This window comes from Eleginops maclovinus, chromosome 4 (genome assembly GCF_036324505.1).
Source record: "Eleginops maclovinus isolate JMC-PN-2008 ecotype Puerto Natales chromosome 4, JC_Emac_rtc_rv5, whole genome shotgun sequence".
Classification (NCBI taxonomy): Eukaryota; Metazoa; Chordata; class Actinopteri; order Perciformes; family Eleginopidae; genus Eleginops; species Eleginops maclovinus.
In genome coordinates this window covers 18,916,022-18,933,538 of record NC_086352.1, presented here as the reverse complement: position 1 = coordinate 18,933,538, position 17,517 = coordinate 18,916,022, and the positions used below count along the sequence as shown (strand labels likewise).

Here is a 17,517-nt window from a genome sequence, read left to right as displayed (position 1 = left end):
TGTGTGAGAGGAGAGGAGGTGATCTGAGGAGCAGTAGGAGACGGAGAGTGGCAGTGATAATGCAAACTGACCAGAGCTGACAGGCAAACTGTGACCAGAGCAGAGAAAAACACTCCTGAAGCGCACACACACACACACACACACACACACACACACACACACACACACACACACACACACACCCACCCTTGTCCTCTCTTTCATCTCGCCTGGTGTAAAGAGAAATAACATGCTGTTTTTTCAGACTGACAGGAAGGTGGCTTTAGAGAGTCCAGTCTTCAGCAGGAGGACTCGGGGTAAAGCCTTTATGCTGACAGACATCCACCCTGCTTGTGTGTGTGACCATTATACAACATTTAATGATGACAGCTCACTGTGATTGGCTGGGAAACATTGACAACTTGAGCAAGGTCTCTTTGTTAGTTTCTACTCATAATTAACAAAATTAATATATATTTGCAAACGCTCTAAAAAGCTTTCACTGCAACAAGAAAATCAGCCCAAATGTTTTGTCTGCATCCAACATGGGAATTCATTTAATGAACTACATTTTTCTACTAAATTTACCTCTAACTTTTTACATTTCTGTCACTAGAAACACGATTAATTCGGAGTTGGTCAAACTTGAACACATTCAGATGAACATCCACATTGAGTCACACTGAAGTTGAAGATTTAACAAAGGATGCTGGAAAGATGCAAAATGATGTTGCTTAGCAACGGAACAATCTTTTTTTTCTTGGCGGACCAGAGAACATTTATCAAAACAAACCTGAAGCTTCTGTCTCTTCTTTGTCCCCCCGCCTACGGCCACATCACAGCAGTGCTACTATCTCATGGCGGGAATCTCTCTCTTGTGCTACTCTTTATTTTTCCAAAACAATTTAAAATGTGACATTAGCAGTGATACATGCAAATTCCCAAAACACTGGTTACACAGTTTTATGTGAACTTCTTTTCCTTCTTTTTCTATAATTAAAATAATAATATGAGTTAATGTGGTCCAGCATCTAGCAAACTGCAAGGTTTTGTTCTGAGAAGTTGGTGGGGACAGAAACAGAGCCACATAGAAAGAGGCTCAAGTCATAATAAAACAATGCTTGAAAGGCAAAGAAAGGAGGAGCATTTTCATTCAACTGTGTTACGTGCATTATTAATTTAAATAAATATGTTCTACATGTTGATTGTAATATGGCTAAGGGCAGCTCCATTTGGACTTTTATGTTTCTATATACATTTCATTTAACTTTTCACCCATTACAAAAGAAGCAAGCTTCTAAATCTACTGGTGTACTGGGATACCAAACAGCTTCTCCTATTTATGTTTGCATCCCTGAGTATGAGATGACATTTCATAATATAGCATCCGAGACACAGCTTCAGGGCTTCTCCTCATGGTTCTTTGCCTGCTCTGTAAAATAACTTGAAAGAACTGTAAAGAAAATTGAACCATAAAATCATAAAATCCCACAGAGATCATGTGAATGGGAGTAATCTCCTCCCAAAGCTATTTTAAGTGCTTTCTCTTTTGAAGGGGTGCAAACCTTTCCTGCAGATTTGTTCTTTGTGCCTCCCCAACCCAAAACATCACCTTCCTCTCAAGTCTTCCTCAGCTCACACATTTGCAAACATATGCACTTCTGTCTGTCTGTCTGTCTGTCTGTCTGTCTGTCTGTCTGTCTGTCTGTCTGTCTGTCTGTCTGTCTGTCTGTCTGTCTGTCTGCCTGCCTGCCTGCCTGCCTGCCTGCCTGCCTGCCTGCCTGCCTGCCTGCCTGCCTGCCTGCCTGCCCGCCTGCCCGCCTGCCCGCCTGTCTGTCTGACACACACACTTCCTGTCTCTTTAGCAGCTCCTGACAGGCACTCCTATGGGGCACATCTCAGTTGGCAGCAGACTATCTCTCCAACAAAAGCCTCTCCATCTGGGTCAAGTAAGAGAATAACAGGCCTCTAAGGATGAGGAGACAGAAGATACACACACAAAATGCAAAGAGGCTGATCTGAAACTTTGTGTCAATCATCTCTGCATCGTGGCATGTGCCTTCGAGTGCTGGTTTTACTATGCAATTGGCTGTATCATGTCTGCATGTGTTGTGCATTTGTGGGTCTACATGTGCACTTACAGTTGTTATAAAAACCCAGAGCCTGGAGCCACAAAAGAGTCTTTCACAGCTTCCTGATTACACAGGATGGCAGACGGCAGTGGCTTTAATGATCGAGCTGTCTTGATGCTGTACAGCAGGGGTTTTCAACCGGTGGTCCGCGGACCCCTGGTGGTCCGCGGCGGCATTGCATGTGGTCCGTGACAAGAGCCTATGTTGATCAGTTCACCATTGTTTTTTTTTAATATAAATTCGCTTTGATATTTCAACACATTTCCAGAATACCGTTACATATCGTGAAAAATATGTTTAAAATAATATAAAGGAAATTCAAGCTGACAGAATGTAGCCTTGCGCCTATCCAGTCTATGGTAGCCTGTGATTCGCTAATGGTAATGAGTTGCGTCGCTAACCTCACTTATTATTCATTACGTACAGTCTTGCGAGCAAAGTTGACACACATTTATAAGCATAGCCGACGAGAGTATTTTAAGATAGGTTGTAGTACAGCAAACATTTGTTACATATGTACTAGTCTAGCTATATATCTAGCACCAATGGATCGTTTTGTAGTGAGGAAAGTGCCAGAGGGACAGGCTGCCATGACAGAGGGTCAGGCTGCCACGACAGAGGGACAGGCCGCCACGATAGGGCAAGGACAGGCTTCCGAAGCGTCAACTTCGCAAAAAAGACGAAAAAGAAAATACAATGAGGAATATGTTAAATATGGATTCACAGTGACGACAGACAGAGCAGGAGAGGAGGTACCACTGTGTTTCGTATGTTCAACAATTCTCTGTAATGAAGCTATGAAGCCGTCGAAACTTACGCGGCATATGGAGACGCATCACGTCCACTTGAAGGCCAAACCCGTTGAGTACATGCAACAGATGTTGCGTGATTTCAAAGGACAGCAGGCTACCATGAGGAAGAGTGCAAAAATAAATGAAAACGCACTGAAAGCATCGTATCTGGTCGCTCTCAGGGTTGCAAAAAGTAAGAAGCCCCATACCATTGCAGAGCAGCTTATATTGCCAGCAGCCATAGATATGTGCAGAGTTATGGTAAGCGAAGAATGTGCCAACAAATTAAAAACTATTCCGTTGTCAGACAACACAATCGGAAGACGAATTGGGGAAATGGCAAATGATGTCAAAGACCAGTTGATGGCAAAACTTCAGACAGTTCTGTTTTCCCTTCAAATCGACGAGACGACAGATGTTACTAACAGGGGCGGCTGGCCCATAGGGGGCGATAGTGCACCGCCCTCCTTAAGCCAAACGAAAAAAAAAAAAAAAAAAAAAAAAAGAGAGAAAAGAGTTTATTTTGCCGGTCTAAGTCTTAATAGTATAGTCCAAACAGCAGCCTGAATATCGCTGCGACAATCAGCAGCCTGGATGTCACTGTCCAACCAGTAGCCCCGCCCCCTTGGGGCGATATCAGTCAGATTGAAAATCGCCCCAGGCGCTCTCATAGACTTACATGTTGAGACTCGTTTTTTCAAAAATCGAACGATACAATGCATTTCTATGGGCTCCGGTGGGGCTTGCCCTAACGTGATTTCGTCATACGCAGTTACGCACTGATGCGTGCTCGGACGTACAGCGCGCGCGTCTGGCGGAGACCTGTAAACCTGTAAACTGTATAGTGGTAAATGGAATATGTTCTGGAAAATTTTGATTAATTACAGTTTTGATTATAGTATAATTTGATTTGATTATTGCTATGGCATCCATGATGGCTATAAATTGTAGACTGTGCTAAAAGTGATTTCAAGGGCAAACTATTAGATGACAAACTATCTGTTAATGTGTGTTTTATTGTGGAACCAAATGTATTGTATATTTTATGTCTGGGGTTGCATCTAGTGGTTGAAAACCAAATTAAACAATGAGATGTGACACTGTAAAGCTGGCTATCTGACTTTTATTTATTATTATTTTACCCATTGAATGGGTCATCTTAGCCATCATCACAACTTTTGCCCCCCCTGAGAAATTTGTCAGGAGCCGCCACTGGTTACTAATGATGCGCAACTGTTAACATTTGTGCGATACGAGGACAGTGGCACTATGTGCGAGGAATTTCTTTTTTGCAAACCACTGCCCGGGCGAACTACCGGTGTAGAAATATTTAAAGCACTGGACGATTTTTTCACGGAGCACAATATCTCGTGGCAGAGGTGCGTTGCATTATGCAGCGATGGGGCCCGAGCCATGAGTGGCAGCAAGACTGGACTGTTTGCGCATGTAAGGAGGGTGGCTCCGGGGGTAATTTGGACACACTGCCTGATTCATAGAGAGGCTCTCGCCTCCAAAGATCTCAGTGTTGAGCTCAGTGGTGTGTTTGATGTCGTTGTCAAGACGGTCAACTTCATAAAACGAAACGCATTGAATACACGCCTGTTTTCATCCCTATGCCATGACTTGGGAAGTGAACACAGCTCTCTCCTTTATCATTCAGAGGTGCGTTGGCTGTCTCGCGGCGCTGTGCTCGCCCGTGTGTTTGAACTACGCGGAGCTATCTACGAGTTCTTGTGCGAGAAGCATTCTGATCTGGCTTCCAATTTCAACGATAGTTACTGGTTAACTAAGCTGGCGTACCTCACAGATGTTTTTGCAGAGCTGAACAAGTTGAACAGCTCCATGCAAGGGAGAGATGCAAACGTCATGCAGCTCTACGAGAAGCTCGACGCATTTGTGAAAAAAATGTCAAAGTGGATCGAACGAGTGGAGAGCAATAACTTGGCGATGTTTCCTTCAGTTGAGGAATACCCTGACAGCACTGACATCAACGACACTATATGTGAGCATTTGAGGAAGCTTGTGCGTCAATTCGCAAAGTACTTCACTGATTCGGAAGAGTGGCGCCGTGACAGCAAGTGGATCCTGCTCCCATTCAGTGACGATGCATCAGTAGGGTCAAGTCTGACGGCTGTGGAAGAGGATAAGCTGATTGAGATGTCCACAGACTCTGTCAGGAGGCATATGTACGACACACAGCCCCTTGTTAAATTCTGGATAAGTTGCCAGACAGAATTTCCACAGCTTGCTGCAAAAGCAATGAGGTGTCTTTTGCCCTTTCCAACCACATACCTGTGTGAGAGTGGTTTTTCTACACTGGCGTACTTAAAGAATAAGTACAGGGCTAGGCTTGATCCAGAGAATGACATGAGACTGTCTCTGTCTACCATTTCGCCACGAATAGACAGGCTGTGTGGACTTCACCACGCCCAGATATCACACTGACAGGTAGGCCTAATTCTCCCATGTTTTCACTGTTACGACCCTGGCGGGTTTAGGCCCCGCCCTGTGTTAATGGTAAGCCTGTTCTCTCTCCCTGCTTTTCTCAATCTCTCTCTGCTTTTCTCAATCTCTCTGTCTCTACAGCAGGTGATTGGTGACAGGTCTGTCCTGGCTGGGTTATAAAAGCCCTGACCAGCCAGCAGTTGAGGCTGCCTTGGTCTTCATTTGTTGGATTTTGGTTCTCCGGTGTTGTTGGATTTTTGTTCTCCGTTGTTGTTTTGTCACACACCTAGACTGACTTTGCATGACATTTTTAGTTACTTTTCCCAATACTGAATTGCACAACACTTTATTATTCTTTATTCTTTCTTTAAAATAATCTTTAATTTAATTTAATTTAATAAATCTACTTTTATTATTATAAAATCTGCGTGGCCTCTCTTTCATGTTTCATGCATTGAGCTATGCATGTAACACCAAATACACACGCGCACGCGCAGGCACATCAGTGGGCCGCGGATTGCTTTCTAGTCCGAATGGTGGTCCCTGGGACAAAACCAGTTGAAAACCCCTGCTGTACAGTAAAAACTTGTGAATGGCATCAGACAAACTGTTGCTTGGAGTTGCCAATCATTTCATGAATCCTCATTGCATAAAAATAAAAATGTATGAAGAGGAGAATGTGAGATAGCCGAATGCGCAAGTTCTATGGACTTCTGCTCCATATTAGTACACTCAAGGTTTTCAAGAGAACAAATATAAAGGTGATGTGCACAGCCTCTTTTAGGAGTATTTGTGTTAAATAATGCAACATTTAAAGCTAAATCTTGTTCAGACTAAATGTACTTTGTGTTTCTTGTTTATCTTTGTGGTGAGGATTTCACATTGCCTTTGTTGGGTCATATAGTAATATTTAAAAGTCACAAGAGGCAGTTTAGACAACAGCAAGAAATGGAGCACAGATTTTACATTACCTTGTCATGCTAGAATAAGACACATTATCAATGAAAGAGAGTTCAACTTTAATGGACACTTCTAATCTGAAATTGTGAACTCTTGAGCTAAACTAAGTGCAGTCTGCCAATGTTACAGTACACACTCAGTATAACACAGCAGTACGATTAAAACTATGTTTCTGAACCGATAATGGGGGACTTTATTATTTCATTTGTTATGCAATGCTAAAATGCTCACTAACATATATGTATGTTCTTTTCCCACACAGCAGTGCTAAGTTATTTCGCTGCACTTACCCACATTAGCATTAGCATTAGCCACAATTAAAACCTCAAGAATTATACATCCAAAGGTATATTGTTTGAATAAAGGACTTCCTGATAACCATTTATGAAATATAATACCTCTCCACTCACCACAGACACACGCGCATGGTTTTATCTTTGGTGTTTGTTCTGACATGAGGTTATGAGTATATCTCTCAAGCTAGACATTTCAATGATATGCGTTATATTTCTTATTTAAAGAGATGTTTATGAGTTGCCCTGATGTTTCTGTACACCTTAACTTGCCAGAGAAACAGATCAATGGCTGCAGGATCGTTTGTAGTTTTGCTCAACTACTTTAGCTGTCTCACGGGAGCTTTTCTTTATTCATCGTGAACAATTCATTCATGAAGGATAAAAACAAACTTCAGCTCTCAGATTTATTCATACTTTCATGTTCTCCTGTCAATGATAAAGAGGCAGTCAAAAATCAATGCTTCTAATCATAGCTGCCCTCCCTGAGTAGCAGCAGCGAGTCTAATATCTTACTTTATTTCTGTGTCATCCTTGAGAGATATTCAAAACTCTGAAAGCAAATGCTACTCTGAGTCCTGCTGGGACTGCAGTATAATGTAGCCGATGCTCTAACACTGACTCAGCCATCCATACATTCTCAACAAGTCGTGCAGACATGCAGACATGAACCATGCATGCACAAATTCATGGGCACAGACATGTGCCCACTTCCATCCACATTACCGCAGACACAGCTTCTCTACCTATTTACTTTGACTTCTACATCTAAAAGTACTTCACAGTAGTATAACAACATAACGTTTTACAGATATCACTATTTTCCCCAAAACCTATGCTTTACTTAATGTTTTGGGAAATTATTGTATCCATCATTTGGGGATACAAATTGATGATTTGAGCTACAATTGGTATTCCTACTTACATGCCCCTTTAATAAAAATACGTCAGACATTACATCTTATAAAAGACATACACACAACTGAGAGTTTGACATTAGAATCCAGGTATATTTTATTTCCATGATGTGTATGAACATGATTAAAAATATAAAGTGATGAATGACCCAGAGAAGGTAGAACATGATTGTAGCAGGTAATGCTAGTGTGGCTCTGTATGAACGCTATACTCATCTTTGTTCAGAGGTAATTATATTTTACAAAAAGCTGTATTACTGTACACATCAACAGTCAAGCAGTACCAGTGCATGAACCTTTTAGTTTTATTCCCTTTCTGATGTCAGTACTAGAAAGAGACTCCACTGTGGGTTATTGTGATATGCTGCTTATATAAAATTGATATTTTCAACAGATATACATGGAAGTATAAATACTGCGGCAACCCTGACTTCACACATGTATTTCATACTGACATCAAAGGTCACAATATGAGAAGTGGTTTCTCGTACGTAGCACCACGTCCTGTGAGTATCCAGCAGCTTTGAGTCGGGGCTGGCAGGGCTGTAAAATAGTGGCTGCAGTCATGCCGCAGTATCAACTCACTCAGCTGTGAAATATAGCTGACATGACTGTGTGCAAACCACAATTACGTCTCAAGTCCCTGACAAGTGACCACAGAGCACTAGTTGTTCAGTCAACTGTGGAGGATAAACCGGTGGAATATGCCTCTAATGCCTTTATTTGCACAAAACACAATTACTGCAACTGTTTGTTATAGAAAGAGATGGCACCAATGTGACAGGAGTAAGAGGGGAGCTTATAGATGCTGCTTAACATAGCTGACAGAAAAGCACAAGTAACAATGTCTATGTGTTGAAAGTTTGGGGAAAGTATATTTTAGACTATTATAACAACAAGCATTAAGAAATGTCATCAATAATTTTCAGCTATCCTCTATGTGAGGGTCTGTGTGTAACAAACTGCATGTTAGTGAGACGTTTTGGCAGGTAAGAGACCTAGTGTGTATAAATGAACCTTTTTGCTTTTTAGAAATGGATTCACATAAAGTAATACATTTTTAACGGTTATCCTCACCCCCACCATGGAGTGCTGCCGGTACTGTTAGTGTTTCAATTTCAATTTCTCATTAAATACATGCAGTTTACACAGCGGAAGATTTATCACTCCACATTTGTAAAAAACAATGGTTTCCAGCAAGCGTTAGCATTATCTTATGATACAAGATATTTGCTGTTGTTTTAGGATGGTAAATGTCTGAAGGTGTTCCCTTTATGTTCAGAGAAAAATGCATAGCCACACTAATGAACATCTTTGATATTCACATTGCTACATGTCTAGCAAATATAAAGTAATTTTTCACACATGTGCGCAGCCACGTTGCCACCTCTGCCTTTATATTTACAGCGTACTATGAACATCACCACTATAATTAACCCGCTGAGGGATGATTATGATCAAAAGACAAACAAACCGCTGAAGACTAAAAGCTCCAATTTCTCATTATTGTGTTTCTGTTTCCTTTACGCTATTCATGAATTAAAGATTAAATACTAGCCTCAGAGGGTATGATAGTGGTGGGTGTGTACTGTAAACCACAGATCATCCGTTGTTTATCTTCAAAAACAACCAAGCAAGATACATTTAATTTAAATACTCCCTGCCACCATGCACCTTGCCTCTAACATAGATCGGGTTACACTAAGCAAAACATCCCACAGTTGTAATTTACTTTCAATGGGATTTCTAGAAGTCACAAAAGATTATATTGACTGCATGTGTGCCTGTGTGACTTTATGGAAATAGCCGACAGAAAAGGAAGAAGGACATTTAAGGGATTGAAGATTAAGGAGGGGTCCAACATTGTCTGTCTGGGCCCAAAGCAATAACATTAACAACATGTCACACACACACACACACACACACACACACACACACACACACACACACACACACACACACACACACACACACACACACACACACACACACACACACACACACACACACACACACACACACACACACACACACACACACACACACACACACACACACACACACACAAATCTGCTGGCCATAGAGTCAGAAACAGAGGATGCTAATGGGCTCCTTTCACTTCTAATTACCGGATTAATTAGTCCATACATCTGAATGAAAATCGGTAAACTATTGGAGGAAAAAACAGGGTTGGACACACCAAGCGCCTTTTCCCTCTGATGGACAGCCCACATCTTTTTTATTTAATTGAATTGTTTTTTTTTAAAATGGCTCACACAATCCATGTTGTTCTGATTTTTTGTTGTTGGGATGTCCAACCATTAATCTGTATTCCTCCAGCGTAGATGGATCTGTTTCTTCATCGTAATTAGTCAGAGTGCCATCCCTCTCTCCCTTATCCTCCCTCTTTCATCAGCTGCAGTAATATTTATGGCTCGTCAGGGCCACGGACTGTCACAGAGAGCACCTCATAAAACCTTTCACCGATGTCCTGTGGCCCTACTGTCGTTATGTGATCATAATGGAACGTCTGCAGTTATCGTGTGTGTGTGTGTGTTTTGTTTGTTAAAAAAAACAGGGAAGCTGCTGCGCTATTGACCATGCAGTGAGCACAAGCTGTGTATGTGTGTGTGTGTGTGTGTCTGTGTGTGTGGTGCAAAAAAAACATGCTCTAGTCTCAGATTTATTCCCTGCAGGAAATCACTCATAATCCCTTTGTTTCCCATTTAAGATAAATAGATACACACACTTTTGTCAAATGAATCAGTAGTGGAGGGCCAACATGTCGGGGTACACACATTTCTAAAATGTCTCCACAGCCAGTCAATAAGTCCGTAAGTTGTGTTTTAAGCCATCAACCTAAAAGTCTGTATTCCCTGACTTGTTCAAAGAAAATTACGCTGCATTTTATTCACATGAGTTTTATCTAATTGGTGCCTGATCTCGCCACATGTAGCTTAAAGATGTGCTTATTTATAGTTGAGTTAATATACTTAGTTGCATCCAGTATTGGCAAATGCTAAATAAACTTGTTATAAATACTCTAGTTTGTCATTTAAAAATGACTCATTTTTATCTCGTACATCTCCCTGTGTGTCTTTTACATGCTGTGCGATCCACTGTAAGATGTAGGCACTATTTTGAGATGCCTCGCACAAAAAACGTGTCCTTGTGTGAATAACTCTTTGCCTCAGGGTTGCCTTGGTGACTATATGAGCCGTCGACTTAAAAAAACTCTGCAGCAGTGTTAGGTTGGCAATACATTTCCCAGTGAAAATACCCTTTGCATACTTAAAGAAACCATATTCTTAAATTTATTAAGACTGGTTATGAGACTGGAAAATGTGTACAACGTTTTTGTTGATTAAATGTGCATGATTGTACTTGTCTTCACATGGTTTTATTATTAATTGATATATTTGCCTAAAAGCTGTTTAAATAGAGTATAAGATATACTGAAAATCTAATTATACTGCAAAAGTAAAAATTAAGCTCAACCAGGTTAAAAAACCTCAGAAACCATTTCCTCTAATGTCCTGATTGGTAGCTATGGCTCTGAATGTACAGCAAGTGCATGTTTATGCGTATCCAGGAGCACAGAAAGAGATGACATTGATAAATGGCGTCAGAAATATGGGGGTGTCATAACAAGATGACAGCCTCTAATCTCCTCAGATCAAACATGAATGATGGTTTTCAGTGTTGCAGGCCTGAGAGAGCAGGCAGCAGAGAGATGAGCACATCCCTCGGATCAGGAGAGCGACCAGCTCCCGTCCAACCTGTCACAAGCTGCGGAGAGCTACACCACATCGAGGTTATAAAACATCTCCCCTCTCTCACTTTGGTCATGCTTTAGCCGGCAGCATTCCTTAGGATTAATCAGGGTTATGGAAGAAAACCAGCTTAGCTTGAAACACCCTTGGGAACATACAACATTTTTTTTCCCCATTGAAAAGAATGAACAAGCGAGGCCAGCACTGAGAAGAGACTTCACCAGCAGAGATGTAGTTTTATATTCAAGGGGGCGTACAGGTCGAGCACTCGCTGGCCTTGTTATAAACCTTTGTAGCTCAGCTGATTAATGCATTATTGTGGAAGGCAAGAGCAGACCATGAACTTTTCATCAGTAATGCAGAGCAAAATGAAACATGTCTAGGTGGTTAAAGAAAAAACAGAAAATATATTTTGCTTTGCTTGATCTAATCAACTGGTTTGCTGTCCTTCAGTGAATTATGCATTTGCATATTCTTTACAACTACAGTAACCTGATTAACAATACAGTGAGTAAGAAATGGCATGTAAACAGTGTTTTCTGATTATCCCAAACAAGGTCAAAGTCAGTCTAATTATAATGAAAGGGAGACCTAAATAATCTATAAGGCTTTTTGATTTTCAAAGCTTGCTTACGTCAGCATGCTAACACGCTTACAAGGACGAGGCACAAGATGAAAGGTCAGAAGCATTAATACTCTGGGCATGATGAAGGTTTGTATCAAATAGCATGGTAAACATGCCGATCAAAACATGTTCATCCAAAATGTTACATGTGGAGTAAACCACAGACGCAATGTCACAAAAACGGATCAAATATTATTTATCTACATTCCATAATCAGGAATATACAGTGGTTCTATTGGTCATTGGAATAGCTGGGTCAGAAACCCTTTCCCTTTAAGAAAAGGCCCACAAGTCGCGGTCATTCAAACATATAGTGAGTGCTGCAGAGCAGCACTGTGTGACAGTTGGAGCATGCTCTAACACTAAAGGACAACTTGCTCTCACATCCCTGTGGAAACATGACCGTGGAGTAGATGTTAGTCTCTCTCACTGCCTGACACCTCACAAGTGCAGTGACCGTTTCACCTCAAGGCTCAGTGTGCCTCTCCATTATGTAAATCCATCCACACTACACTTCAGCCCAGAGACGTACCGGGTTGGTCAAGTGTAAACATTGCTTTCTTTTTATGAATGAAACAGCCAGATATATATCAATTACAACGTGGTCACTTTTAAAGGAAAAGTCGACATTTCAGGAAATTTGCAGAGTTTTATGTGTTGATGTGAATATATAACAGATCAAATCAGCAGGGATTTGGATTGATATTAAGATGTATAACTGTACAAAATATAAAGTGAGTATGCTTTACCCAAAATAAAAGTCATTTCACTTTGTAAAACACACTTCATTCAAACTTGATAGTATAAAATAAAATTATAACAATCTGGTTTAAGATTTTTAAAGAACCAACATGTTTACTGCCAAACAAAAACATACCGGCATACTAGTCAACTAGTCAAGGAGTTTATTGGCTATTTTTATATTGGTTGTTACTAACATATACTCGCTATTTCTGGTTGAGAAAGGTTTTAACTGTATGAGAAAATGCATTGTACAGAAAAATTCAACATTCACTAAATGTTGAATCATGTAGAAGCACGTGTTGTTTGTACTGTAGACCTACTTATAACACTATAATCTAATAAAAAAATTAAAAGGACAGCAGCTGAGGCTTCCTGAGACAAATACTCTCCCGTCTACCCTATCCTCATCTTGTTTTTTCAACAGGGCAAACAAGGACTTAATGCCCTCCAACTCTCTCTCTGTCTCTTTGTCTCCCTCTAAACACATAATCCATCAAAGTCGCAAACAGCAGAGGACTGCAGGTAGACTTGTTTTCTCCGGCCTTCAAGTGATATGGAGTAAATCTGCAGCAGCAGCCTTAACGCAGTACACTCGACTGGATGAAAAACCTCAATGTTTATTAGGTGTTTCACATCAGGTGGATTTTTCTTCAAACATTTATTTCATGTTTATCAGATCTTTTCTTCCCACACCTGCACCTGTTTATTCCTCTCTGCAATGTATGACTGCAATCAAAACCTGTCTCGCCTTGTCTATTTATAACTCATATCTGTCTCTCTAATAATTCAGTCTGAATGCAAGGATGTCAGCATGCTTAAAACATTATTCACCATTTTAAATACTGACAGATCCCCATAATTAGAAGAAACTTTGTTACAATTTTCTATTACACCTATGTCTTTAACACATTTTAAAATGTGTATAATGTATTATATGATGATGTATTTTCATCCCTTCTCTCTCTACAGCTGTTTTTGTTTAGACTGCTATAATTAAACTGGATGCAAAAACAGGTCCTTACCTAATATATCATGCAGCACCTGGAAAAAAAGAATCTCATGGAAAGGAAGTGAAGACAAATTCTACAAGATCTAACAACCCTTGAGCAACCACTTCAATAACAGTGAACTATTAAACACGAGCATGGATTCAACGCGATTCAAGAAAACACTACCACGTTTTCCATTAACCACTTGTGTGTTTTTTTAATACATTTTCCTGTTATCTTTATATTTCCTAATATGTATATACTATATATACATATATATCATAATTTTCCTGTTAAACATCCATTTTATTATATTCTTTCTTTTCCCTGTCTTTTTGATGTCCAAAAAAGACAGCAAAGAACTCTCTGTATAAGACAAATACGTAAATGATTTGGAGGAACTCCAGTTATTACGAATCACGATGCTGAGCGAGGCCAAGCACATTTGGCAGATGGTTTGTTGCAGTGTTGCCAGACCTGAAAACACAGAGCCGGCCGGTGTATTAGTCACCAGTGAGCGCCGGGTCAGGGCCAGAAATGGAGAAGCTTGAGTGTCAGGACTGAACACTACATCCTTCAGTCACAAAGAAAATTGCAGATATTTCCTTTTTGACCCATCCATAGACAGAAATCAGCAGCCAGAGAGTGACATCTCTGTCTCAAATTATTCTGGTAAATTAGACGTGCTTTTTAGGGAAACAAAGGTAAGAGGATTTAACTATTTCACAGTGCACAGCGTGTGACCAATTTCAACACCTTGAATAATGGGAAGTATCCTTTGATCCACAAGAGCAGAAATGATTCAAATCTCTTTCTCTGGTGAAAAATCCCACAAAACCAGAGACAGGAAGGGGGAGGGGAAGTAAAAATATGAAAGGAGGGGATGCAGATAAGGGGAATAAGGTGATAAAACTAAAGGGATCGAGATTAGGGATATGCAGCAGTGACAGGGGAGATGTACAATCATGATTTGGTGAAGAAGAAGAAATGACATAATAATATGTATGACATAAAGTAGGGCTTGTTTTTGCTGCAGCATAATCCTGGTCTTTAAAAGACAATGAGATATGTACTCAGAGAGACATGAGTAAAAACAAATTACACAATAATAGGTAAGGAACATGTGGCGACTATAACATGCACTACATGAAACAAAATGAAAGGCTTTCTCCCTCATTTATGTTGGAGAAATTACTCCTTTGAACTTTAGGGAAGGAAATCGACTTTAAACCTGTGACGCAACAGGGCTTGTATCAACAAAAGGTTCACTTAAAAAAATAAAATAAAATCTTCCTTACTTCTTTTCTTACTCACACATGTGACAATTGAAGCTGCTTGCTGCTAGCTTAAAATGCTCTTAAATTCAAAACAAGTCTCTTAAGAGTAGATCCTAGATATCTGCAGAAACAAAGCTGAACTGAACAGTGAATAGGATGTTACACAACCTTTATTCTTTTATATAATCCCAAAAATATGAGCAACCAACAAAGGCTGTCACTTTCCTCGGGGTTTCATTGTCAAACTCTCAAGGGGGCATTTCATTCTTCATTTTACTGCCACATTTTATTAAGCAGCAGCACATGTACTCAAAACTGGAGCAGGAAAGATAACTCCTAATGCATATGTTTAGAAGAATACAATGAATTTATAATTGGTTTCCTGTACTTTATTTGATTCCACATGTTAATTGCCAGTGGATAGCTGGAAGATTTTACATTGAAATAATTAACTTTAAAGTAAAAACACATGGCAGATTAAATCTTTGCCTCTGATTGGCTTTTCCCACTAAGAGCATGCAAGTAATTATTCATGTGATTATAAATGTCATGACTTAAGCACTGCTCTTAAAGGTCACTTAACACTTGGCTGTAAATACGAGAGTAGCTTAATAAAAGTGTTTAATTGCTCACCTAAATTGACCTTTAAGAGAATCTCTCGGTGTAATTCCCTTGCTTTATACTTTATAAATACGAGCCCTCAGCTTGAATTTATAAGAAAAAGAAAACCACACTAACCCAGCAAAAAAATCCTGTCAACTCTGATGACGACATTTGAACCAAACCTGAAAATGCCCCAAAGTTGAAATGGTGTTCACTGAGTGACAGTTTCTACAGTTGCTGAACCACAAGTGTGATCAGCAACACGGTCAGACCTTTCAGCACTTTGTCACATTGAGTCTGTCAGCTCGAGGTACAAATATAGGTTCAGAGATAATACAAATTATTAAAATCAATCATAGATTTATTAGGTTTAGAAATTAATGATTGATTTGTACGCCGTTATGTGGGTGTTGAAATACAGCAGTTATGCTTTGGTTTGTTGTGTATGCGCAGTCCATGTGCTCAACCAAAGAGGAAAAAAACAAAGCATCAGTTTCGGTATGTAAATATGCGTCTCTGACGACGACAGTCAGGTTGTGAAGTATTTGTTCAGAGTCGTTAGATTAGCGGGGTAGTGTAGGCGTTCTCAGGACACTCACCACGAGAGAGAGCGGCCTCTTCCATGACACCACTCCGATCAGCCCGGAGAGCAGCACCTGCGAGACAAGAGCAGAGACAGATGCTGTTAGATGGAATAGATTCTGACAAGTATGAAAAACAAAGATGGATGTGTCTGCAATTAAGAGGAATTACTGTCGGTAATGATACAAATGCAAAACAGTTACTGAGATCTGGGGAATTAGTTTGATGGTGCAAGAAACAGGAGCAGTCAGATAATCTAACAGGTTTAAAATATTTTCTGGTATTGATGAGGGATTTTGTAACAGTGATATAACCCTTGGACAGTATGCAATACAATGTTTACTTAGAGTAATGGAATAGGCATTATAAGCACAATGTACTTTCAAGTATTTAAAATGTGGTTGGAGCTTTCAATAGTAATATGATGCTAAATGGTTAAATGCATAATGATGGATTGTATATATTTTTTACATTTTGTGAGTAAAATCTGAATCTGCAACTTGACTCACAACATTTGTCACTTGATTCAGCTTGTAAATCCTTTTGGGGTGATTAGTAATTAAAACAGAATTCCAATTGTTACATTATAGAATATTGTTCATATCTAAACATCATAAACATCTATAGCTACTTTAGGTCCCTCCTTGTTGGGGGCACCAGGCAGTTTCCTAACATGTCCAATAGTAAACTCTGCCCCTGGCTTTTTTTTTTTTAACCACAAATCAGAGTGTATTTCCCCGGTGTTTCTGACCCTGATAAAAGCTGCGACTTGTATGTGACGCAACTTTGTCATGGCAGTTGTATGAGTCAGGCCCTGTGCAGTGTACAGCTGTTTGTGTGAGCAGTTCTCACACGGGAACAACACCAGCAATACAAAATGATCTTATATTATTCACAGAAGCAAAACAAGAAAACACAACAATTAACATTTAAAGTCATTCAGTCACTCTTCGTCTGAAACACAAAACAGCCACGTTCACTTCTCCCGTGTTTCTCTGGCATACACACACACAGTAAAGATCATCTTCTACATGATGGGTGAGTAATGCACAGATCAGGTGGGAGCTGTCGCTGTTGTTTGGCAATTCTGTGCCCATCTGCCGTCAGATTTGTCACCCGCGTTTCAGTGTGGATGTGGATTTCTTTGTCAGCTGCTCATTATGTATTCACAGGCTCGCTCTTACACAGTTTCTTTCCCCTTTAACTGTTAACAAATTAACAATACAAGCCCGTAGTTTGAGATGGTTAGGAAAAACTGAACGCAGAGAGCTTTTCTAGGACTGTAAAGTGTATGAGTGCTTCACCACATGTTTTCATAGTTGGTTAGGCTTTTAAAAGCCTTTCTAATGTGTTCCCAGTTTCTTACAAGCTTCATTTTATTAGACTGCTGCCAGTTCATGAAAATAG

The 17,517-nt window shown here is 40.0% G+C and overlaps 2 protein-coding genes across 2 annotated transcripts in view; one reads left to right on the top strand and one right to left on the bottom strand.

Annotated features, from left to right (window-relative positions):
- fam189a1 (family with sequence similarity 189 member A1) overlaps nucleotides 1-17,517 on the bottom strand; it is a 76,486-nt gene that overhangs the window by 26,660 nt on the left and 32,309 nt on the right. Inside the window, exon 2 of the mRNA XM_063881985.1 lies at nucleotides 16,128-16,184. Coding sequence (XP_063738055.1) covers nucleotides 16,128-16,184 — 57 coding nt within the window. The remainder of the gene's footprint in view (nucleotides 1-16,127; nucleotides 16,185-17,517) is intronic.
- Nucleotides 4,112-5,914, top strand: LOC134862633 (zinc finger MYM-type protein 6-like). Its single transcript, XM_063880641.1, has 2 exons — nucleotides 4,112-5,350; nucleotides 5,489-5,914. The coding sequence occupies exon 1, from the start codon at nucleotides 4,172-4,174 to the stop codon at nucleotides 5,345-5,347; it is 1,176 nt and encodes a 391-aa protein (XP_063736711.1). The 5' UTR covers nucleotides 4,112-4,171; the 3' UTR covers nucleotides 5,348-5,350; nucleotides 5,489-5,914.